Source organism: Bombina bombina, chromosome 6 (genome assembly GCF_027579735.1).
Source record: "Bombina bombina isolate aBomBom1 chromosome 6, aBomBom1.pri, whole genome shotgun sequence".
NCBI lineage: Eukaryota > Metazoa > Chordata > Amphibia > Anura > Bombinatoridae > Bombina > Bombina bombina.
In genome coordinates, this window is record NC_069504.1 from 1057073820 (window position 1) to 1057098495 (window position 24676).

Genomic DNA, 24676 nt, shown 5'->3' on the forward strand with positions numbered 1-24676 from the left:
TTATCATGTAGGATTATATAAATTGTGTGATATTTCTCCAACATAGGTGTGTCCGGTCCACGGCGTCATCCTTACTTGTGGGATATTCTCTTCCCCAACAGGAAATGGCAAAGAGCCCAGCAAAGCTGGTCACATGATCCCTCCTAGGCTCCGCCTACCCCAGTCATTCTCTTTGCCGTTGCACCGGCAACATCTCCACGGAGATGGTTAAGAGTTTTTTGGTGTTTAAATGTAGTTTTTATCCTTCAATCAAGTGTTTGTTATTTTAAAATAGTGCTGGTATGTACTATTTACTCTGAAACAGAAAAGAGATGAAGATTTCTGTTTGTAAGAGGAAGATGATTTTAGCAGACGTTACTAAAATCGATTGCTGTTTCCACACAGGACTGTTGAGATGAAGTAACTTCGGTTGGGGGAAACAGTTGGCAGACTTTTCTGCTTGAGGTATGACTGGCCACATTTCTAACAAGACTTTGTAATGCTGGAAGGCTGTCATTTCCCCTATGGGGACCGGTAAGCCATTTTCTAAGATTAAGTAAAAGAATAAAGGGCTTTATAAGGGCTTAAAAACTGGTAGACATTTTCCTGGGCTAAAACGATTACTTTGCTAAGCATATTTGGCAGATTATAACTCTTAATAGTTATTATAATCTTGGGGATTGTTGTTAAAAAAACGGCAGGCACTGTATTGGACACCTTTTTCAGATGGGGGCCTTTTCTACTCATAGGCAGAGCCTCATTTTCGCGCCACTAATGCGCAGTTGTTTTTGGAAAGCAAGGCATGCAGATGCATGTGTGAGGAGCTAAGAACCACTGAAAAAGCTTATAGAAGGCGTCATTTGGTATCGTATTCCCCTCTGGGCTTGGTTGGGTCTCAGCAAAGCAGATACCTGGGACTGTATAGGGGTTAAATGTAAAAACGGCTCCGGTTCCGTTATTTTAAGGGTTAAAGCTTTCAAATTTGGTGTGCAATACTTTTAAGGCTTTAAGACACTGTGGTGAAATTTTGGTGAATTTTGAACAATTCCTTCATGCTTTTTCACATATTCAGTAATAAAGTGTGTTCTGTTTAAAATTTAAAGTGACAGTAACGGTTTTATTTTAAAACGTTTTTTGTGCTTTGTTGACTAGTTTAAGCCTGTTTAACATGTCTGAACCATCAGATAAGCGATGTTCTATATGTATGAAAGCCAAGGTTTCTCCCCATTTAAATATATGTGATGATTGTGACATAGTGTCCAAACAAAGTAGGGACAATGATGCCACAGATAATGATATTGCCCAAGATGATTCCTCAAATGAGGGGAGTAAGCATGGTACTGCATCATCCCCTTCTGTGTCTACACCAGTTTTGCCCACACAAGAGGCCCCTAGTACATCTAGTGCGCCAATACTTATTACCATGCAACAATTAACGGCTGTTATGGATAATTCTATTGCAAACATTTTATCTAAAATGCCTACTTATCAGAGAAAGCGCGATTGCTCTGTTTTAAACACTGAAGAGCAAGAGGACGCTGATGATAACTGTTCTGACATACCCTCACACCAATCTGAAGGGGCCAGGAGGGAGGTTTTGTCTGAGGGAGAAATTTCAGATTCAGGAAAAATTTCTCAACAAGCTGAACCTGATGTTGTAACATTTAAATTTAAATTAGAACATCTCCGCGCACTGCTTAAGGAGGTATTATCTACTCTGGATGATTGTGACAATTTGGTCATTCCAGAGAAATTATGTAAGATGGACAAGTTCCTAGAGGTTCCGGTGCCCCCCGATGCTTTTCCTATACCCAAGCGGGTGGCGGACATAGTAAATAAGGAGTGGGAAAGGCCCGGCATACCTTTTGTTCCTCCCCCTATATTTAAGAAATTATTTCCTATAGTCGACCCCAGAAAGGACTTATGGCAGACAGTCCCCAAGGTCGAGGGGGCGGTCTCTACTCTAAACAAACGCACTACTATTCCCATAGAAGATAGTTGTGCTTTCAAAGATCCTATGGATAAAAAATTAGAGGGTTTGCTTAAAAAGATGTTTGTTCAGCAAGGTTACCTTCTACAACCAATTTCATGCATTGTTCCTGTCACTACGGCAGCGTGTTTCTGGTTCGAGGAACTAGAAAAGTCGCTCAATAAAGAATCTTCGTATGAGGAGGTTATGGACAGAGTTCAAGCACTTAAATTGGCTAACTCTTTTATTTTAGATGCCGCTTTGCAATTAGCTAGATTAGCGGCGAAAAATTCAGGGTTTGCTATCGTGGCGCGCAGAGCGCTTTGGCTAAAGTCTTGGTCAGCGGATGTGTCTTCCAAGACAAAATTGCTTAACATCCCTTTCAAGGGTAAAACACTGTTTGGTCCTGATTTGAAAGAGATTATTTCAGACATCACCGGGGGAAAGGGCCACGCCCTTCCTCAGGATAGGTCTTTTAAGGCTAAAAATAAGCCTAATTTTCGTCCCTTTCGCAGAAACGGACCAGCCTCTAATTCTACATCCTCTAAGCAAGAGAGTAATACTTCTCAACCCAAACCAGCCTGGAGACCGATGCAAGGCTGGAACAAGGGTAAGCAGGCCAAGAAGCCTGCCACTGCTACCAAAACAGCATGAAGGGATGGCCCCCGATCCGGGACCGGATCTGGTGGGGGGCAGACTTTCTCTCTTTGCTCAGGCTTGGGCAAGAGATGTTCAGGATCCTTGGGCACTAGAAATAGTCTCTCAAGGTTATCTCCTGGAATTCAAGGAACTACCCCCAAGGGGAAGGTTCCACAGGTCTCAATTATCTTCAAACCAAATAAAAAGACAGGCATTCTTACATTGTGTAGAAGACCTGTTAAAAATGGGAGTAATTCATCCAGTTCCAATAGGAGAACAAGGGATGGGGTTTTACTCCAACCTGTTCATAGTTCCCAAAAAAGAGGGAACATTCAGACCAATTTTAGATCTCAAGATCCTAAACAAATTTCTCAGGGTTCCATCGTTCAAAATGGAAACCATTCGAACGATCCTTCCTACCATCCAGGAAGGTCAATTTATGACCATGGTGGATTTAAAGGATGCGTACCTACATATTCCTATCCACAAGGAACATCATCAATTCCTAAGGTTCGCTTTTCTGGACAAGCATTACCAGTTTGTGGCACTTCCATTCGGATTAGCCACTGCTCCGAGAATTTTCACAAAGGTACTAGGGTCCCTTCTAGCGGTTCTAAGACCAAGGGGCATTGCAGTAGTACCTTACTTGGACGACATCCTGATTCAAGCGTCGTCTCTGTCAAAAGCAAAGGCTCATACGGACATCGTCCTAGCCTTTCTCAGATCTCACGGATGGAAAGTGAACAAAGAAAAAAGTTCTCTGTCCCCGTCAACAAGAGTTCCCTTCTTGGGAACAATAATAGATTCCTTAGAAATGAGGATTTTTCTGACAGAGGTCAGAAAATCAAAACTTCTAAGCTCTTGTCAAGTACTTCATTCTGTTCTTCGTCCTTCCATAGCGCAGTGCATGGAAGTAATAGGATTGATGGTTGCAGCAATGGACATAGTTCCTTTTGCACAAATTCATCTAAGACCATTACAACTGTGCATGCTCAGACAGTGGAATGGGGATTATACAGACTTGTCTCTGACGATTCAAGTAGATCAAAAGACCAGAGATTCACTCCGTTGGTGGCTGATCCTGGACAACCTGTCACAGGGAATGAGCTTCCGCAGACCAGAGTGGGTCATTGTCACGACCGACGCCAGTCTGGTGGGCTGGGGTGCGGTCTGGGAACCCCTGAAAGCTCAGGGTCTATGGTCTCGGGAAGAATCTCTTCTCCCGATAAACATTCTGGAACTGAGAGCGATATTCAATGCTCTCAAAGCTTGGCCTCATCTAGCAAGGGCCAGATTCATAAGGTTTCAGTCAGACAACATGACGACTGTTGCATATATCAACCATCAGGGGGGAACAAGGAGTTCCCTGGCGATGGAGGAAGTGATCAAGATAATTCAATGGGCGGAGGATCACTCCTGCCACTTGTCTGCAATCCACATCCCAGGAGTGGAAAATTGGGAAGCGGATTTTCTGAGTCGTCAGACATTCCATCCGGGGGAGTGGGAACTCCATCCGGAAATCTTTGCCCAAATAACTCAGTTATGGGGCATTCCAGACATGGATCTGATGGCCTCTCGTCAGAACTTCAAGGTTCCTTGTTACGGGTCCAGATCCAGGGATCCCAAGGCGACTCTAGTAGATGCACTAGTAGCACCTTGGACCTTCAACCTAGCTTATGTATTCGCACCGTTTCCTCTCATTCCCAGGCTGGTAGCCAGGATCAATCAGGAGAGGGCTTCGGTGATCTTGATAGCTCCTGCGTGGCCACGCAGGACTTGGTATGCAGACCTGGTGAATATGTCATCGGCTCCACCATGGAAGCTACCTTTGAGACAGGACCTTCTTGTTCAAGGTCCATTCGAACATCCGAATCTGGTTTCCCTCCAGCTGACTGCTTGGAGATTGAACGCTTGATTTTATCAAAGCGTGGGTTTTCAGATTCTGTAATAGATACTCTGATTCAGGCTAGAAAGCCTGTAACTAGAAAGATTTATCATAAAATATGGAAAAAATATATCTGTTGGTGTGAATCTAAAGGATTCCCATGGAACAAGATAAAAATTCCTAAGATTCTATCCTTTCTACAAGAAGGTTTGGAGAAAGGATTATCTGCAAGTTCTCTGAAGGGACAGATCTCTGCTTTATCTGTTCTACTTCACAAAAGGCTGGCAGCTGTGCCAGACGTTCAAGCGTTTGTTCAGGCTCTGGTTAGAATCAAGCCTGTTTACAGACCTTTGACTCCTCCCTGGAGTCTAAATCTAGTTCTTTCAGTTCTTCAAGGGGTTCCGTTTGAACCCTTGCATTCCGTAGATATTAAGTTATTATCTTGGAAAGTTTTGTTTTTGGTTGCAATTTCTTCTGCTAGAAGAGTTTCATAGTTATCTGCTCTGCAGTGTTCTCCGCCCTATCTGGTGTTCCATGCAGATAAGGTGGTTTTGCGTACTAAACCAGGTTTTCTTCCGAAAGTTGTTTCCAACAAAAATATTAACCAGGAGATAGTTGTACCTTCTTTGTGTCCGAATCCAGTTTCAAAGAAGGAACGTTTGTTACACAATTTGGACGTAGTCCGTGCTCTAAAATTCTATTTAGAGGCTACTAAAGATTTCAGACAAACATCTTCTTTGTTTGTTGTTTATTCTGGTAAAAGGAGAGGTCAAAAAGCAACTTCTACCTCTCTTTCTTTTTGGCTTAAAAGCATTATCCGATTGGCTTATGAGACTGCCGGACGGCAGCCTCCTGAAAGAATTACAGCTCATTCCACTAGGGCTGTGGCTTCCACATGGGCCTTCAAGAACGAGGCTTCTGTTGACCAGATATGTAAGGCAGCGACTTGGTCTTCACTGCACACTTTTGCCAAATTTTACAAATTTGATACTTTTGCTTCTTCGGAGGCTATTTTTGGGAGAAAGGTTTTGCAAGCCATGGTGCCTTCCATTTAGGTGACCTGATTTGCTCCCTCCCTTCATCCGTGTCCTAAAGCTTTGGTATTGGTTCCCACAAGTAAGGATGACGCCGTGGACCGGACACACCTATGTTGGAGAAAACAGAATTTATGCTTACCTGATAAATTACTTTCTCCAACGGTGTGTCCGGTCCACGGCCCGCCCTGGTTTTTTTAATCAGGTCTGATGAATTATTTTTTCTAACTACAGTCACCACGGTATCATATGGTTTCTCCTATGCATATTTCCTCCTGTACGTCGGTCGAATGACTGGGGTAGGCGGAGCCTAGGAGGGATCATGTGACCAGCTTTGCTGGGCTCTTTGCCATTTCCTGTTGGGGAAGAGAATATCCCACAAGTAAGGATGACGCCGTGGACCGGACACACCGTTGGAGAAAGTAATTTATCAGGTAAGCATAAATTCTGTTTTTTTTTTAGTTTTTTTTTGTTCTAAAGCATATGCCTTTGTATGTGTACTGTTTTTATTTTGCTTGTTTGTTTAAGAATAAAAGGGTGGTTGTTTAACCCTTGAACTGTTGACTGAAAGTAAAGACTCTTGTTTAAAAGTGAAACTGTCGTGTCTTCAGGGACACGGTTGAAAGGTCATTCTGGAAAAGAGCTCCCTCGTCCCGGCTATGAGGGTAAACTTTCTGGGAATGATCATTGACTCAGTCATTATGCACATCTACCTCATTGCTCAGTAAATAGAGAAGCTTCAGGCGGCATGTCGTCTGCTTCAGTCCAATGCTTCACCTTCAATAGCACAATGCATGGAAGTGGTAGGTCTTATGGTTTCGTATGCTATACTGTTTTTTCTCTTTCATCTGAGACCACTACAGTTGTGTATGCTCAGACAACATTCTCAAGTGGACAGCTATCTACAATGCGTGGCTCCAGCTAAGTTCCATCCTTTATATCCGCTTTCAGTCGGAAAAAACATCACTACCGTAGCCTACATCAACCATCAGGGTGACAAACATAGTGATGCAGGAGGTGTCTCGAATCCTGCTGTGGGCAAAGAGACATCAATGTCAAATTACACTTATCCACATCCCAGGTGTTGAAAATTGGGAAGCAGATTTCCTGAGCAGGCAGACTCTCCACTCAGGGGAGTGGTCCCTAAATCAGGAGGTGTTTCTGGAGATTACTCACAGATGGGGTGCTCCCGAGATAGATCTGATGGATTCCCACTTCAGTGCCAAGCTCCCAAAATACGGATCGAGGTTCAGGGATTAGCGGTTCCGTGGAACTTCAACCTAGTGTATCAATTTCCACAGATTAATCTCCTGCACCGAGTGGTTGCTCAGATCAAGCAGGAGGGAATACCAACTATTCTGATAGCTCCTGCTCCTCCTTGCTAATTAAGGGTTTGTTCTGTTACCAAAACCTAAATACTCTGAGGCTGACTGCCTGAAGATTGAACGGTTGATCTTGGTTCAGAGAGGCTTCTCTGACAAGGTGATTGCTACTCTTATCCAGATTCGCAAGCCTGTCACCAGACGCATCTACTACAAGGTTTTGGAAGACTTATCTTCACTGGTGAAAACTCTGCGTATCTTACAGTTTCTGCAGAAGGGCCAGTTCTATTAAGGGTCAGATCTCTGCCCTTTCCGTTTCATAAGAACCTGGCTTATTTGCCAGACATTCAGGAGTTTCTTCAGGCTCTGGCCAAAATAACACCTGTTTTGAAACCAGTTGCTTCTCCATGGAGCCTGAACTTAGTTCTTAAAGTTCTTCAGAGGGCTCAGTTTGAGTCTCTGCATGCTGTCGATATTAAATTACTCACTTGGAAAGTGGTTTTCTTGTTGACCTTTTCCTCTGCTTGCAGAGAGTCAGAGTTATCGGTGTTAATGTGTGATCCTCCATACCTAGTCATCCATCAAGGTAAAACTGTGTTGAGGCTTCCTAGTCAATACTCGCAACATTAACCACAGGATATTGTGGTTCCTTCACTTTGTCCCAATCCGTCATCCTCCAAGGAGAGGTTGTTACATAACCTGAATGTGGTCAGGGTGTTGAAGTTTTGCCTTCACACTATTAAGGAGTTCCGTCAGTCATCTTCCTTATTCATCCTGTTTACTGGTAAGCGCAAGGCCTCAACTGTCACTCTTTCCTTTTGGTTATGAAGTCTGATTTGCATGGCTTACAAGGAGGTGGGTCAGGAGCTCGTATCACAAATCACAGCACATTCTACTTCTGCAGTATCTTCTTCTTGGGCCTTCAAGATTGAGGCCTCAGTTGAACAGATTTGCAAGGCTGCTACATGGTCTTCATTGCACACACTTTCACGAAGTTCTATAGATTTCATGTTTTTTCCTCAGCAGAAGCATCTTTTGGGAGAAGGGTTCTACAAGCAGTGGTGCCTAGTGATTAGGACCACCTTCACGAATGTTCGGGAGGGAAAAGTAGGGAACTCCACAGCTTGGGTATTGGTTTCCCATAGATTATGAATGTTTTGTGTGGACTCTCACTGCTAATAGAAGAAAAATAAAATGTATACTTACCTGATAAATTCATTGGTAGTGAGAGTCCACGACCCCGCCATAATGCAAAATGTGTAGTGGCGGCAGTTGTTGGAACCTCCCTACACCTGGTATCACTCTTCATTTTTACTTATACTTGGCTTGAACTACTGAGAGGGTAGGAGAAGTGGGAGGGATATTTATTGGGTGTCTTTGCCTCCTCCTGGTGGCCAGGTTGAGTAATTCCCATAGGTTATGAATGTTTTCGTGGACTCTAACTACCAAAAAGGATTTTTTTATTTTATGTACACGTGTTTGTCTGTTAAAAAAATGAATATAAAATGTATGGGTACACTTAATCAGAGATCAGGAAACCAATAGTGAGCCAAAATTGCTGTATCATTTAAAGGGACATTGTACCCTAGATTTTTTCTTTGCTTAAATGTTTTGTAGATAATCCATTTATATAGCCCATCTAAGAGTGTTAAAAAGTGTCTTAAAAAATGAGTATAAAATGTATGGGTACACTTAATCAGAGATCAGGAAACCAATAGTGAGCAAAAATTGCTGTGTCATTTAAAGGGACATTGTACGCTAGATTTTTTCTTTACATAAATGTTTTGTAGATAATCCATTTATATAGCCCATCTAAGAGTGTTTTTGTAACAATGTATAGTTTTGCTTATTTTTTTAATAACATTGTGATTTTCAGCCTCCTAACCAAGCCCCACAGTGTTAGATGTATACCTTCGTTTACAGACTACTGATGGCTCCTGTTTGTTATCTGTCTTTTCAAATGCAGAGGGGGGGAGGGGGAGAGTCTGCCGTTCTTGTATTCCCTGCCCCTATCAGTGGGATTCCCAGTCAACCTCATCAACAGTGCTAAAATGGGAGTTTTTAAGTACATTTTTAAAAGATTTTATACTGAATTTTTAGATCAGTGTCTGTGCATATTCTTCTTTATAGTAGTCTTTTACATGCAGTTATATGAAAATTGGTGTGCACTGACCCTTTTAAGCACGGAAACGTCAGTGAAAACTGTCTTTAAAGGGTTAAGCAAATCCTAGTGTCACACAATAGAAATATAAATTTTATTTAACAAATCTTATTATAATATGATAAAAAGAAATTATATGTGGGTGCTGATTTTGTTTGCTAAGTTTTCTTTCTTTTTTCTATTACAGAATCTAATAGTGATCCAGGTAAGTTATTTCTATAGTAGGTTTTCTTTGGTATGCATGGGTAAAACCATTGTAATGTGTTTGAGCCAAAAATTGCTGAACCAGTACTTTGGTTTAAGTGAGCAAAAGTGTAGTGGACAATTTACCTTTCTGACCACTTGAGGGGGTGTTAATCTTAAAGGGATACGAAACCTAAAATCTTCATGATTTATATAGACTATTCAATTTTTAATCAACTTTCTAATTTACTTCTATTATCACATTCCTTGGTTCTCTTAGGATCGTTTGTTGAATAGCAGGGTCATAAGCTCAGGCTCATGCATGTGTCTGGAGCACTATATGACAGTTCTGCAAGAATGTATGCATTTGCAAGAGCACTAGAAAGCAGCACTATTTCCTTCCATGTGCTCCAAAGACCTATCTAATCACGCCTGAGAGTTGCAACCCTTGCTTACATGGCCAAACAGCCAATTGGTTGCACAGCTTACCAGTTACCAGCCATGTCCTGCTCAGGAGCTGCATGGCTTGCAGCTTCTGAGTGCAGCTTAAGGTTCCCCTATTTGCAGGGGGCACACCATTTTTATAGGACCAGTAATGCAAGCATTACCTGCAATAATAAATTACATTAGTTTGTCCCCTTAAGATGCTGTATATTGCAAGTGGTCAAACATAGTGTTTCTTCTGTATTGGCAACGTTTATGTTCAATGTAAACTATTTGGTTTGAGCAAATCATTTAGAGAAATGATTTAAAAACCTTGTCTAAAAAAAAATGTCATTTATTTTGTGGCAAAAGCAAATCACAACTTTGCCCTTTCTCATTTGCTTTTTAATTCTAAGGCCCCGATTCTAAAAAAATGTCTGGTTGAGATGTAGTTTTCCTCTCCAACACTCGCAGGGACAGCTCTCATAGAATTCTATAAAAAGGGCACTGTCCCTGTGATTGGCAAGATGTCTCCCATACAAATAATTATGCTGGGATTTGAGAGAAAATGTCGTCATATACGCCCATGTAAGACCCATGTTCAGCCCATTTTATGAAAGAAAAAAAACAATTACACTTTGTATTTTGTACATTTAAGTACAAATTTTTGCTTTTTTATGCACACCCAGTGTACTTAAATCACAATTTACCCTGTGCATAGTTAATACGATTTATTCCGGTGTAATTTACCTACAAATTTTACGTTTTTGATAAAGTACGATTTTTGGTGAACAATTTCCTTACAAATTTTGATGCACCTTAACAATACAAAAAATCCTGCATATTATTGTGTGACTGGTTCAATCATTTGTTTTGTAAGATTTAAAAATTACGAATTTTATTATGCACTTTTGTAATGTATGCATCTCTTCCCCCTAGGAAAATGCAGTATACTTCTGTTAGTGAGACTGTGTTTTCAGGGTAAAAAGTGTCTGTATAGAATTCCACCAGGGAAATAGAAGGCTGGTGAGCATTCTTATCGAATGCCCAAGGATCTTCTTAGAATCAGGGCCACAGTGTTGATATTTCTTTCATGTAATTAGCAAGAGTCCATGAGCTAGTGACGTATGGGATATACATTCCTACCAGGAGGGGCAAAGTTTCCCAAACCTCAAAATGCCTATAAATACACCCCTCACCACACCCACAAATCAGTTTTACAAACTTTGGTGAAGTAAGTTTGTGCTAGATTCTACGTTGATATGCGCTCCGCAACAGGTTGGAGCCCGGTTTTCCTCTCAGCGTGCAGTGAATGTCAGAGGGATGTGAGGAGAGTATTGCCTATTTGAATGCATTGATCTCCTTCAAAGGGGTCTATTTCATAGGTTCTCTGTTATCGGTCGTAGAGATTCATCTCTTACCTCCCTTTTCAGATCGACGATATACTCTTATATATATACCATTACCTCTGCTGATTTTCGTTTCAGTACTGGTTTGGCTTTCTACAACATGTAGACGAGTGTCCTGGGGTAAGTAAGTCTTATTTTCTGTGACACTCTAAGCTATGGTTGGGCGCTTTTTTTATAAAGTTCTAAATATATGTATTCAAACATTTATTTGCCTTGACTCAGGATGTTCAACATTCCTTATTTTCAGTTTAATATTTGGGATAATGCATTTGAATCAATCATTTTTTATTACCTTAAAAAATTTGACTTTTTCCCTGTGGGCTGTTAGGCTCGCGGGGGCTGAAAATGCTTCATTTTATTGCGTCATTCTTGGCGCAGACTTTTTTGGCGCAAAAAATCTTTTCTGTTTCCGGCGTCATACGTGTCGCCGGAAGTTGCGTCAGTTTTTGACGTTCTTTTGCGCCAAAAATGTCGGCGTTCCGGATGTGGCGTCATTTTTGGCGCCAAAAGCATTTAGGCGCCAAATAATGTGGGCGTCTTATTTGGCGCTAAAAAAATATGGGCGTCGCTTTTGTCTCCACATTATTTAAGTCTCATTTTTCATTGCTTCTGGTTGCTAGAAGCTTGTTCTTTGGCATTTTTTCCCATTCCTGAAACTGTCATTTAAGGAATTTGATCAATTTTGCTTTATATGTTGTTTTTTCTCTTACATATTGCAAGATGTCTCATGTTGCATCTGAGTCAGAAGATACTTCAGGAAAACCGCTGCCTGGTGCTGGAACTACCAAAGCTAAGTGTATCTGCTGTAAACTTTTGGTAGCTGTTCCTCCAGCTGTTGTTTGTATTAAATGTCATGACAAACTTGTTAATGCAGAAAATATTTCCTTTAGTAAAATACCATTACCTGTTGCAGTTCCATCAACATCTAATGTTCAGAGTGTTCCTGATAACATAAGAGATTTTGTTTCTGAATCTATTAAGAAGGCTATGTCTGTTATTCCTCCTTCTAGTAAACATAAAAAGTCTTTTAAAACTTCTCTTTATCCAGATGAATTTTTAAATGAACATCATCATTCTGATTCTAATGATTCTTCTGGTTCAGAGGATTCTGTTTCAGAGGTTGATGCTGATAAATCTTCATATTTATTTAAAATGGAATTTATTCGTTCTTTACTTAAAGAAGTCCTAATTGCATTAGAAATTGAGGATTCTGGTCCTCTTGATACTAAATCTAAACGTTTAGACAAGGTCTTTAAATCTCCTGTAGTTATTCCAGAAGTTTTTCCTGTTCCTGGTGCTATTTCTGAAGTAATTTCCAGGGAATGGAATAATTTGGGTAATTCATTTACTCCTTCTAAACGTTTTAAGCAATTATATCCTGTGCCGTCTGACAGATTAGAGTTTTGGGACAAAATCCCTAAAGTTGATGGGGCTATCTCTACCCTTGCTAAACGTACTACTATTCCTACGGCAGATGGTACTTCCTTTAAGGATCCTTTAGATAGGAAAATTGAATCCTTTCTAAGAAAAGCTTATTTGTGTTCAGGTAATCTTCTTAGACCTGCTATATCTTTGGCGGATTTTGCTGCAGCTTCAACTTTTTGGTTGGAAACTTTAGCGCAAAAAGTAACAGATCATGATTCTCATAACATTATTATTCTTCTTCAACATGCTAATAATTTTATCTGTGATGCCATTTTTGATATTATCAGAGTTGATGTCAGGTTTATGTCTCTAGCTATTTTAGCTAGAAGAGCTTTATGGCTTAAAACTTGGAATGCTGATATGTCTTCTAAATCGACTCTACTTTCCCTTTCTTTCCAGGGTAATAAATTATTTGGTTCTCAGTTGGATTCTATTATCTCAACTGTTACTGGTGGGAAAGGAACTTTTTTACCACAGGATAAAAAATCTAAGGGTAAAAACAGGGCTAATAATCGTTTTCGTTCCTTTCGTTTCAACAAAGAACAAAAGCCTGATCCTTCATCCTCAGGAGCAGTTTCAGTTTGGAAACCATCTCCAGTCTGGAATAAATCCAAGCCTTCTAGAAAAGCAAAGCCAGCTTCTAAGTCCACATGAAGGTGCGGCCCTCATTCCAGCTCAGCTGGTAGGGGGCAGATTACGTTTTTTCAAAGAAATTTGGATCAATTCTGTTCACAATCTTTGGATTCAGAACATTATTTCAGAAGGGTACAGAATTGGTTTCAAGATAAGACCTCCTGCAAAGAGATTCTTTCTTTCCCGTATCCCAGTAAACCCAGCGAAAGCTCAAGCATTTCTGAAATGTGTTTCAGATCTAGAGTTGGCTGGAGTAATTATGCCAGTTCCAGTTCTGGAACAGGGGCTGGGGTTTTATTTGAATCTCTTCATTGTACCAAAGAAGGAGAATTCCTTCAGACCAGTTCTGGATCTAAAAATATTGAATCGTTATGTAAGGATACCAACATTCAAAATGGTAACTGTAAGGACTATCCTGCCTTTTGTTCAGCAAGGGCATTATATGTCTACAATAGATTTACAGGATGCATATCTGCATATTCTGATTCATCCAGCTCACTATCAGTTTCTGAGATTCTCTTTCCTAGACAAGCATTACCAGTTTGTGGCTCTGCCGTTTGGCCTAGCAACAGCTCCAAGAATTTTTACAAAGGTTCTCGGTGCCCTTCTATCTGTAATCAGAGAACAGGGTATTGTGGTATTTCCTTATTTGGACGATATCTTGGTACTTGCTCAGTCTTCACATTTAGCAGAATTTCATACGAATCGACTTTTGTTATTTCTTCAAAATCATGGTTGGAGGATCAATTCACTAAAAAGTTCATTGATTCCTCAGACAAGGGTAACCTTTTTGGGTTTCCAGATAGATTCAGTGTCCATGACTCTGTCTTTGACAGACAAGAGACGTCTAAAATTGATTTCAGCTTGTCGAAACCTTCAGTCACAATCATTCCCTTTGGTAGCCTTATGCATGGAAATTCTAGGTCTTATGACTGCTGCATCGGACGCGATCCCCTTTGCTCGTTTTCACATGCGACCTCTTCAGCTCTGTATGCTGAACCAATGGTGCAGGGATTACACAAAGATATCTCAATTAATATCTTTAAAACCGATTGTACGACACTCTCTGACTTGGTGGACAGATCACCATCGTTTAGTTCAGGGGGCTTCTTTTGTTCTTCCGACCTGGACTGTAATTTCAACAGATGCGAGTCTTACAGGTTGGGGAGCTGTGTGGGGGTCTCTGACAGCACAAGGGGTTTGGGAATCTCAGGAGGTGAGATTACCGATCAATATTTTGGAACTCCGTGCAATTTTCAGAGCTCTTCAGTCTTGGCCTCTTCTAAAGAGAGAATCGTCCATTTGTTTTCAGACAGACAATGTCACAACTGTGGCATACATCAATCATCAAGGAGGGACTCACAGTCCTCTGGCTATCAAAGAAGTATCTCAAATTCTGGTTTGGGCGGAATCCAGCTCCTGTCTAATCTCTGCGGTTCATATTCCAGGAATAGACAATTGGGAAGCGGATTATCTCAGTCGCCAAATGTTGCATCCGGGCGAATGGTCTCTTCACCCAGAGGTATTTCTTCAGATTGTTCAAATGTGGGAACTTCCAGAAATAGATCTGATGGCTTCTCATCTAAACAAGAAACTTCCCAGGTATCTGTCCAGATCCCGGGATCCTCAGGCGGAGGCAGTGGATGCATTATCACTTCCTTGGAAGTATCATCCTGCCTATATCTTTCCGCCTCTAGTTCTTCTTCCAAAAGTAATCTCCAAGATTCTGAAGGAATGCTCGTTTGTTCTGCTGGTAGCTCCAGCATGGCCTCACAGGTTTTGGTATGCGGATCTTGTCCGGATGGCCTCTTGCCAACCGTGGACTCTTCCGTTAAGACCAGACCTTCTGTCGCAAGGTCCTTTTTTCCATCAGGATCTCAAATCCTTAAATTTAAAGGTATGGAGATTGAACGCTTGATTCTTGGTCAAAGAGGTTTCTCTGACTCTGTGATTAATACTATGTTACAGGCTCGTAAATCTGTATCTAGAGAGATATATTATAGAGTCTGGAAGACTTATATTTCTTGGTGTCTTTCTCATCATTTTTCCTGGCATTCTTTTAGAATTCCGAGAATTTTACAGTTTCTTCAGGATGGTTTAGATAAAGGTTTGTCCGCAAGTTCCTTGAAAGGTCAAATCTCTGCTCTTTCTGCTGTTCTTTTTCACAGAAAGATTGCTAATCTTCCTGATATTCATTGTTTTGTACAAGCCTTGGTTCGTATAAAACCTGTCATTAAGTCAATTTCTCCTCCTTGGAGTTTGAATTTGGTTCTGGGGGCTCTTCAAGCTCCTCCGTTTGAACCTATGCATTCATTGGACATTAAATTACTTTCTTGGAAAGTTTTGTTCCTTTTGGCCATCTCTTCTGCCAGAAGAGTCTCTGAATTGTCTGCTCTTTCTTGTGAGTCTCCTTTTCTGATTTTTCATCAGGATAAGGCAGTGTTGCGAACTTCTTTTGAATTTTTACCTAAGGTTGTGAATTCCAACAACATTAGTAGAGAAATTGTAGTTCCTTCATTATGCCCTAATCCTAAGAATTCTAAGGAGAAATCATTGCATTCTTTGGATGTTGTTAGAGCTTTGAAATATTATGTTGAAGCTACTAAGACTTTCCGAAAGACTTCTAGTCTATTTGTTATCTTTTCCGGTTCTAGAAAAGGCCAGAAAGCTTCTGCCATTTCTTTGGCATCTTGGTTGAAATCTTTAATTCATCATGCCTATGTTGAGTCGGGTAAAACTCTGCCTCAGAGGATTACAGCTCATTCTACTAGGTCAGTTTCTACTTCCTGGGCGTTTAGGAATGAAGCTTCGGTTGATCAGATTTGGAAAGCAGCAACTTGGTCTTCTTTGCATACTTTTACTAAATTCTACCATTTTGATGTGTTTTCTTCTTCTGAAGCAGTTTTTGGTAGAAAAGTACTTCAGGCAGCTGTTTCAGTTTGAATCTTCTGCTTATGTTTTCATTTAAACTTTATTTTTTGGGTGTGGATTATTTTCAGCAGGAATTGGCTGTCTTTATTTTATCCCTCCCTCTCTAGTGACTCTTGCGTGGAAAGATCCACATCTTGGGTAGTCATTATCCCATACGTCACTAGCTCATGGACTCTTGCTAATTACATGAAAGAAAACATAATTTATGTAAGAACTTACCTGATAAATTCATTTCTTTCATATTAGCAAGAGTCCATGAGGCCCACCCTTTTTTGTGGTGGTTATGATTTTTTTGTATAAAGCACAATTATTCCAATTCCTTATTTTTTATGCTTTCGCACTTTTTTCTTATCACCCCACTTCTTGGCTATTCGTTAAACTGATTTGTGGGTGTGGTGAGGGGTGTATTTATAGGCATTTTGAGGTTTGGGAAACTTTGCCCCTCCTGGTAGGAATGTATATCCCATACATCACTAGCTCATGGACTCTTGCTAATATGAAAGAAATGAATTTATCAGGTAAGTTCTTACATAAATTATGTTTTAATTCAAACTGATTACATCACCAGGACTTCAGCACCAATCTGAAATTTTAATTAAATATTGTCATATTATGTTATGCAGTGGTTAAATAGCGCTAGTCGTTTTTAACATTAGAATGTCCCTTTAAAGGGACAGTAAAGTCAGAATTAAACTTCCATGGTTTAGAAAGCATGTAATTAAAGAAATTAGTAATTTACTTCTGTTATTATATTTACTGTGTTGTCTTGGTATCCTTTATTAAAGGGTAAACCCAGCTAGATAGGCCCTCAGGGGCGTGCACATGTATTTGGAACTTTGTTGCAAATTCTGCTGCCATAGAGTTCTAAACACTGCTATCCTAGTGCTAAAGTCATGTGCACTTATGAGTCTACCTATCATGTGCACTTATGAGTCTACCTATTTTTACTCTTCAACAAATGATACCAAAAAAAAGTTTTATAAATTTGCTCTATGTAAATGTTTTGTTTTTTTAAAGTTTACTTTTTACTTTACTGTCCCTTTAAGATATTTAAAATCTTTATCATTTTACATTTTAATTTAAGCTCATATTGTGTCTATTTTTTTCCTATAAATAAAAAGTTGTTTTCTTTCTTTGTAGCTCCTCCCATAGTTGATGATGATGTTGCTATGCAGAAGGTTTGGTTGGTATACTCTGCTGATCATTCACTATATGTAGATGTAGTGATGAAGCTGGCAGTCTTTCTCCGAGGGGCATGGGGCCTGGATGTAGTATTGGACCTACTGCATCAAAATGAGATTGCTGAAATAGGGTTAATGACCTGGCTGAGCCGACAGAAGTCCACAGTGGAATCTTTGAATGGGACAGTACTGGTCCTCTGTTCTAGGGGCACACAAGAAAAATGGAAAGCTAAGCTGATCCCAGATGGCCCGCAAGTGAGGCTTAGGGAGGAAAGGGTTAACTGTTTAGGTGACTGCTTCTCGCCTGCACTCAATTTTATTATACCTGATATACAGAATGGGCTGTATGATCGTTACATAGTGGCATACTTTGGTGATCTGAACGATCACACTGATATCCCATCCTTATTCCTAATGTGCCCAAAGTATAATTTGACACGAGACCTGCAGGAAGTGTTCTTCCGAATTCAGAAAAAGGAGCGGCACCAGCCTACCATTTCATTCTCAGTAACACAAGAAGGGGCCCCTGGTTATGACAATTTGAAAGAGGCGGTTAGGAGGTGCCAGGCCTGGCAAAAGGAGCGTGTGGACTGGTTCAAAAACGAAAGTTCGGTGGAAATAACGGAGTTTACAGAAAGGTCTTTTGAGCCAGAGATTACTGTCTCCCCAGAACCTGGTATATCAATTTTGAGTCCCATCATTACCGATCCAGCTTGTGCCACTGTAAAAATGTCTCCTGTAATATTGGATGCGCCTCCAATACACCACTTAATAACTGACTTAATTGATGATGGTTCAACGATTAAATTCCAGTGTCCTCAAATGGTTTCAGATAAGCCAAGAGAGTTCTTTAAAAAAGAACCTTGTTTAGTGGAGAGAGGCAATGCTCTAGTAATACAAAGTGAACTAAGCATCGACTCTCAGCCTGATCAGGGCTACCAATCGTGGATCACAGACAGTCCTATGATTGATGCACAATCACTTGATTTTCTTTCAGCTGCACAAGCAAGACTTTTCCAGCAGTCACAAGGAGACTATCTTGAGGCCTGTGAGCCACAATTGAACATGGAATTAGCTGTTGTAGCTGGCAAGGTGGCTCCTCTGCATGAATCAGGCTACTTATCATTTGATAGAGAGCTGGACATGGACTTTGTGAGAGATGAGCAGCTAAAATTGTTTAATCACAGTGGAGGCTGGATTTGTCAACAATGAGTTTGGCAGAATGCAAGGGGAACCCCCCACACACCAATTGTGTTCATTGAAAAAAAAAAAAACTTTTTATAAAGTACCACTTGTATATAATGTAGTAAGTCATGTAAAAATGTGGTTATTAAATAGTTTCTTTACTTTTTCCATTGCAAATTTTTATGTGTTCAAAATCCAAAGGTTTTCAGTAATGAGAGTAAGTGCCCTAAGATTATGTCAACCACTGCCATATGTGTCCGTTATATTAGTTCACATGTCCAGAAATCATATCTATATGATAGCTAACATATTATATAGAGATTTAATGGTTTCTGTGAGATGGTCTAGAATTCCCCTGCCAGAAATATATTTGAGATTTCTTTTAAATGGGCTAATATCGCTTCATATATTTAAAGGATCCTCTCACTACATGAATATCAGGTAATGTGCAGTAATAGTGTTCTACTATCGCTAGCTCTTGAGATTTGATGTATAAAAAATGGTATTTACACCCCCTCAGATGTGGCTTTACAATTGAAATGTCACCATAGACCAGTGCATTTAATTTGTTTTTGACAACATGGATGTGTAGTTATTTTAAATGTAGCACATGGTAACATTTACAATATTGCCATTTATGTGTATTGAGAGTCAATGTGACATATACCCTTTAACCCCCTTGGCTGGCAGAGACAGCTTTAATACATTACTTTTCATGACAGCCAAGTGGTTAACCTCAATATGAATCAAAGTGCAACTGTCTTATAGTCACAATAATGTCAGTGCTCCAGGGGTTAAAGTGTTGATTTATGGATGCTGCTATTGAAGCACATTTTCAATGCACTTTTGTTGCTGCTGGCATTTCATATATACTAGTGTTAAAAAGTTTGGGGTCACTTTGAAATGTCCTTGTTTTCGAAAGATAAGCACATTTTTTTTTTTTTTTTTTGTCCATTAAAATAACAACAAATTGATCAGAAATACAGTGCAGATATTGGTGATGTTGTAAATGACTATTGTAGCTGGGAACATCTGATGTTTAATGGAATATCTACATAGGTGTACAGAGGCCCATTATCAGCAACCATCTATCCTGTGTTCCAATGGAACCTTGTGTTTGCTAATCCAAGTTTATAGTTTAAAAAGGCCAATTTATCATTAGAAAATCCTTTTGAAATTATTTTAGCACAGCAATTGTGGGTTTAATTACAGACTCAAGATGACCAGAAACAAAGAACTTTCTTCTGAAACTCATCAATCTATTCTTGTTCTGATAAATGAAGGCTATTCAATGCTTCAAAATTGAAGATCTTGTACAACACTGTGTACTACTTCCTTCACAGAACAGCGCTAACCAGAATAGAAAGAGGAGTGGGAAGCTCAGTTGCACAACTGAGCGAGAGGACAAATACATTAAGAGTGTCAAGTAAATTGACGGCTCACCGGTCTTCAACTGGCAGCATCATTAAATAGTACCTGCAAAACACCAGCAAAACACCAGTCTCAAAGTGAGTGAGAAGGCGACTTAGAAAGAAAGAGTGATTTAGATGTCATATCAGCATTCCAAGATTTAAGCCACAAAGCTCTTCTAGCTAATGTAGCTAAATACATGGATCTAACATCAATTTTGAAAATATCAAAAATGGCATTACAAATAAAATGATTAGCATATTGCAGTAAGCGAATAATGCTAGATATGTCAGAATCCAATTCTTGTTGCGCTAAATTCTCCAACCAGAAAGCCAAAGAAATTGCAGGTCTGAGAAGATGACCTGAATATAAATAGGCCTTCCTTAGATAAGATTCAAGCTTCCTATCTTCCATAGTACTATCTTCCATAGGAATAGTGGTACGTTTAGCAAGAGTAGAAATAGCCCCATCCACTTTGGGGATTTTTTCCCAAAACTCTATAGAATTTGCTGGTAAAGGATACAATTTTTTAAACCTTGAAGAAGGAATAAAAGTACCTGGCTTATTCCATTCCTTAGAAATCATATCAGAAATAGCCTCAGGAATAGGAAAAATCCCTGGAGAAACCACAGGAGGTTTAAAAACAGCATTTAAACGTTTATTAGAATGAGCGTCAAGAGGACTGGTTACCTCAATATCCAAAGTAATTAACACTTCTTTTAATAAAGAACGCATATACTCTATTTTAAATAAATAAGTAGATTTGTCAGTGTCAATGTCTGAGGAAGGATCTTCTGTATCAGATAGAGCCTCATCAGAGGAGGATAAATTATTATGTTGTTGGTCATTTGAAATTTCATCAACTGAATGAGAAGTTTTAAAAGACCTTTCTCCAACATAGGTGTGTCCGGTCCACGGCGTCATCCTTACTTGTGGGATATTCTCTTCCCCAACAGGAAATGGCAAAGAGCCCAGCAAAGCTGGTCACATGATCCCTCCTAGGCTCCGCCTACCCCAGTCATTCTCTTTGCCGTTGTACAGGCAACATCTCCACGGAGATGGCTTAGAGTTTTTTAGTGTTTAACTGTAGTTTTTATTATTCAATCAAGAGTTTGTTATTTTGAAATAGTGCTGGTATGTACTATTTACTCAGAAACAGAAAAGAGATGAAGATTTCTGTTTGTATGAGGAAAATGATTTTAGCAACCGTCACTAAAATCCATGGCTGTTCCACACAGGACTGTTGAGAGCAATTAACTTCAGTTGGGGGAACAGTGAGCAGTCTCTTGCTGCTTGAGGTATGACACATTCTAACAAGACGATGTAATGCTGGAAGCTGTCATTTTCCCTATGGGATCCGGTAAGCCATGTTTATTACGATCGTAAATCAGGGCTTCAAAAAGGGCTTATTAAGACTGTAGACTTTTTCTGGGCTAAATCGATTCATTATTAACACATATTTAGCCTTGAGGAATCATTTTATCTGGGTATTTTGATATAATAATATCGGCAGGCACTGTTTTAGACACCTTATTCTTTAGGGGCTTTCCCAAAGCATAGGCAGAGCCTCATTTTCGCGCCGGTGTTGCGCACTTGTTTTTGAGAGGCATGGCATGCAGTCGCATGTGAGAGGAGCTCTGATACTTAGAAAAGACTTTCTGAAGGCGTCATTTGGTATCGTATTCCCCTTGGGGCTTGGTTGGGTCTCAGCAAAGCAGATACCAGGGACTGTAAAGGGGTTAAAGTTCAAAACGGCTCCGGTTCCGTTATTTTAAGGGTTAAAGCTTCCAAATTTGGTGTGCAATACTTTTAAGGCTTTAAGACACTGTGGTGAAAATTTGGTGAATTTTGAACAATTCCTTCATGTTTTTTCGCAATTGCAGTAATAAAGTGTGTTCAGTTTAAAATTTAAAGTGACAGTAACGGTTTTATTTTAAAACGTTTTTTGTTCTTTGTTATCAAGTTTATGCCTGTTTAACATGTCTGAACTACCAGATAGACTGTGTTCTGAATGTGGGGAAGCCAGAATTCCTATTCATTTAAATAAATGTGATTTATGTGACAATGACAATGATGCCCAAGATGATTCCTCAAGTGAGGGGAGTAAGCATGGTACTGCATCATTCCCTCCTTCGTCTACACGAGTCTTGCCCACTCAGGAGGCCCTTAGTACATCTAGCGCGCCAATACTCCTTACTATGCAACAATTAACGGCTGTAATGGATAATTCTGTCAAAAACATTTTAGCCAAAATGAACACTTATCAGCGTAAGCGCGACTGCTCTGTTTTAGATACTGAAGAGCATGACGACGCTGATAATAATATTTCTGAAGGGCCCCTAACCCAGTCTGATGGGGCCAGGGAGGTTTTGTCTGAGGGAGAAATTACTGATTCAGGGAACATTTCTCAACAAGCTGAACCTGATGTAATTGCATTTAAATTTAAGTTGGAACATCTCCGCATTCTGCTTAAGGAGGTATTATCCACTCTGGATGATTGTGACAAGTTGGTCATCCCAGAGAAACTATGTAAAATGGACAAGTTCCTAGAGGTGCCGGGGCTCCCAGAAGCTTTTCCTATACCCAAGCGGGTGGCGGACATTGTTAATAAAGAATGGGAAAGGCCCGGTATTCCTTTCGTCCCTCCCCCCATATTTAAAAAATTGTTTCCTATGGTCGACCCCAGAAAGGACTTATGGCAGACAGTCCCCAAGGTCGAGGGAGCGGTTTCCACTTTAAACAAACGCACCACTATACCCATAGAGGATAGTTGTGCTTTCAAAGATCCTATGGATAAAAAATTAGAAGGTTTGCTTAAAAAGATGTTTGTTCAGCAGGGTTACCTTCTACAACCAATTTCATGCATTGTCCCTGTCGCTACAGCCTCATGTTTCTGGTTCGATGAGCTGATAAAAGCGGTCGATAGTGATTCTCCTCCTTATGAGGAGATTATGGACAGAATCAATGCTCTCAAATTGGCTAATTCTTTCACCCTAGACGCCACTTTGCAATTGGCTAGGTTAGCGGCTAAGAATTCTGGGTTTGCTATTGTGGCGCGCAGAGCGCTTTGGTTGAAATCTTGGTCGGCTGATGCGTCTTCCAAGAACAAGCTACTTAACATTCCTTTCAAGGGGAAAACGCTGTTTGGCCCTGACTTGAAAGAGATTATCTCTGATATCACTGGGGGTAAGGGCCACGCCCTTCCTCAGGATCGGCCTTTCAAGGCAAAAAATAAACCTAATTTTTGTCCTTTTCGTAGAAACGGACCAGCCCAAAGTGCTACGTCCTCTAAGCAAGAGGGTAATACTTCTCAAGCCAAGCCAGCTTGGAGACCAATGCAAGGCTGGAACAAGGGAAAGCAGGCCAAGAAACCTGCCACTGCTACCAAGACAGCATGAAATGTTGGCCCCCGATCCGGGACCGGATCTGGTGGGGGGCAGACTCTCTCTCTTCGCTCAGGCTTGGGCAAGAGATGTTCTGGATCCTTGGGCGCTAGAAATAGTCTCCCAAGGTTATCTTCTGGAATTCAAGGGACTTCCCCCAAGGGGGAGGTTCCACAGGTCTCAGTTGTCTTCAGACCACATAAAAAGACAGGCATTCTTCCATTGTGTAGAAGACCTGTTAAAAATGGGAGTGATTCATCCTGTTCCATTAAGAGAACAAGGGATGGGGTTCTACTCCAATCTGTTTATAGTTCCCAAAAAAGAGGGAACGTTCAGACCAATCTTAGATCTCAAGATTTTAAACAAGTTTCTCAAGGTTCCATCGTTCAAGATGGAAACCATTCGAACTATTCTTCCTTCCATCCAGGAAGGTCAATTCATGACCACGGTGGATTTAAAGGATGCGTATCTACATATTCCTATCCACAAGGAACATCATCGGTTCCTGAGGTTCGCATTCCTGGACAAACATTACCAGTTCGTGGCGCTTCCTTTCGGATTAGCCACTGCTCCAAGGATTTTCACAAAGGTACTAGGGTCCCTTCTAGCTGTGCTAAGGCCAAGGGGCATTGCTGTAGTACCTTACTTGGACGACATTCTGATTCAAGCGTCGTCCCTTCCTCAAGCAAAGGCTCACACGGACATTGTCCTGGCCTTTCTCAGATCTCACGGATGGAAAGTGAACGTGGAAAAGAGTTCTCTATCTCCGTCAACAAGGGTTCCCTTCTTGGGAACAATAATAGAAATGAGGATTTTTCTGACAGAGGCCAGAAAAACAAAACTTCTAGACTCTTGTCGGATACTTCATTCCGTTCCTCTTCCTTCCATAGCTCAGTGCATGGAAGTGATCGGGTTGATGGTAGCGGCAATGGACATAGTTCCTTTTGCACGCATTCATCTAAGACCATTACAACTGTGCATGCTCAGTCAGTGGAATGGGGACTATACAGACTTGTCTCCGAAGATACAAGTAAATCAGAGGACCAGAGACTCACTCCGTTGGTGGCTGTCCCTGGACAACCTGTCACGAGGGATGACATTCCGCAGACCAGAGTGGGTCATTGTCACGACCGACGCCAGTCTGATGGGCTGGGGCGCGGTCTGGGGATCCCTGAAAGCTCAGGGTCTTTGGTCTCGGGAAGAATCTCTTCTACCGATAAATATTCTGGAACTGAGAGCGATATTCAATGCTCTCAAGGCTTGGCCTCAGCTAGCGAGGGCCAAGTTCATACGGTTTCAATCAGACAACATGACAACTGTTGCGTACATCAACCATCAGGGGGGAACAAGGAGTTCCCTGGCGATGGAAGAAGTGACCAAAATCATTCTATGGGCGGAGTCTCACTCCTGCCACCTGTCTGCTATCCACATCCCAGGAGTGGAAAATTGGGAAGCGGATTTTCTGAGTCGTCAGACATTGCATCCGGGGGAGTGGGAACTCCATCCGGAAATCTTTGCCCAAGT

The 24676-nt window shown here is 40.7% G+C and overlaps 1 protein-coding gene across 1 annotated transcript in view; it reads left to right on the plus strand.

Moving 5' to 3' along the window:
• The window catches only part of IL17RA (interleukin 17 receptor A), a 144474-nt gene extending 125949 nt beyond the window's left edge, over nucleotides 1-18525 (plus strand). Inside the window, exons 11-12 of the mRNA XM_053718857.1 lie at nucleotides 9177-9194; nucleotides 17134-18525. Coding sequence (XP_053574832.1) covers nucleotides 9177-9194; nucleotides 17134-18386 — 1271 coding nt within the window. The 3' untranslated portion in view covers nucleotides 18387-18525. The remainder of the gene's footprint in view (nucleotides 1-9176; nucleotides 9195-17133) is intronic.
• The last annotated feature ends 6151 nt before the right edge of the window (nucleotides 18526-24676 follow it).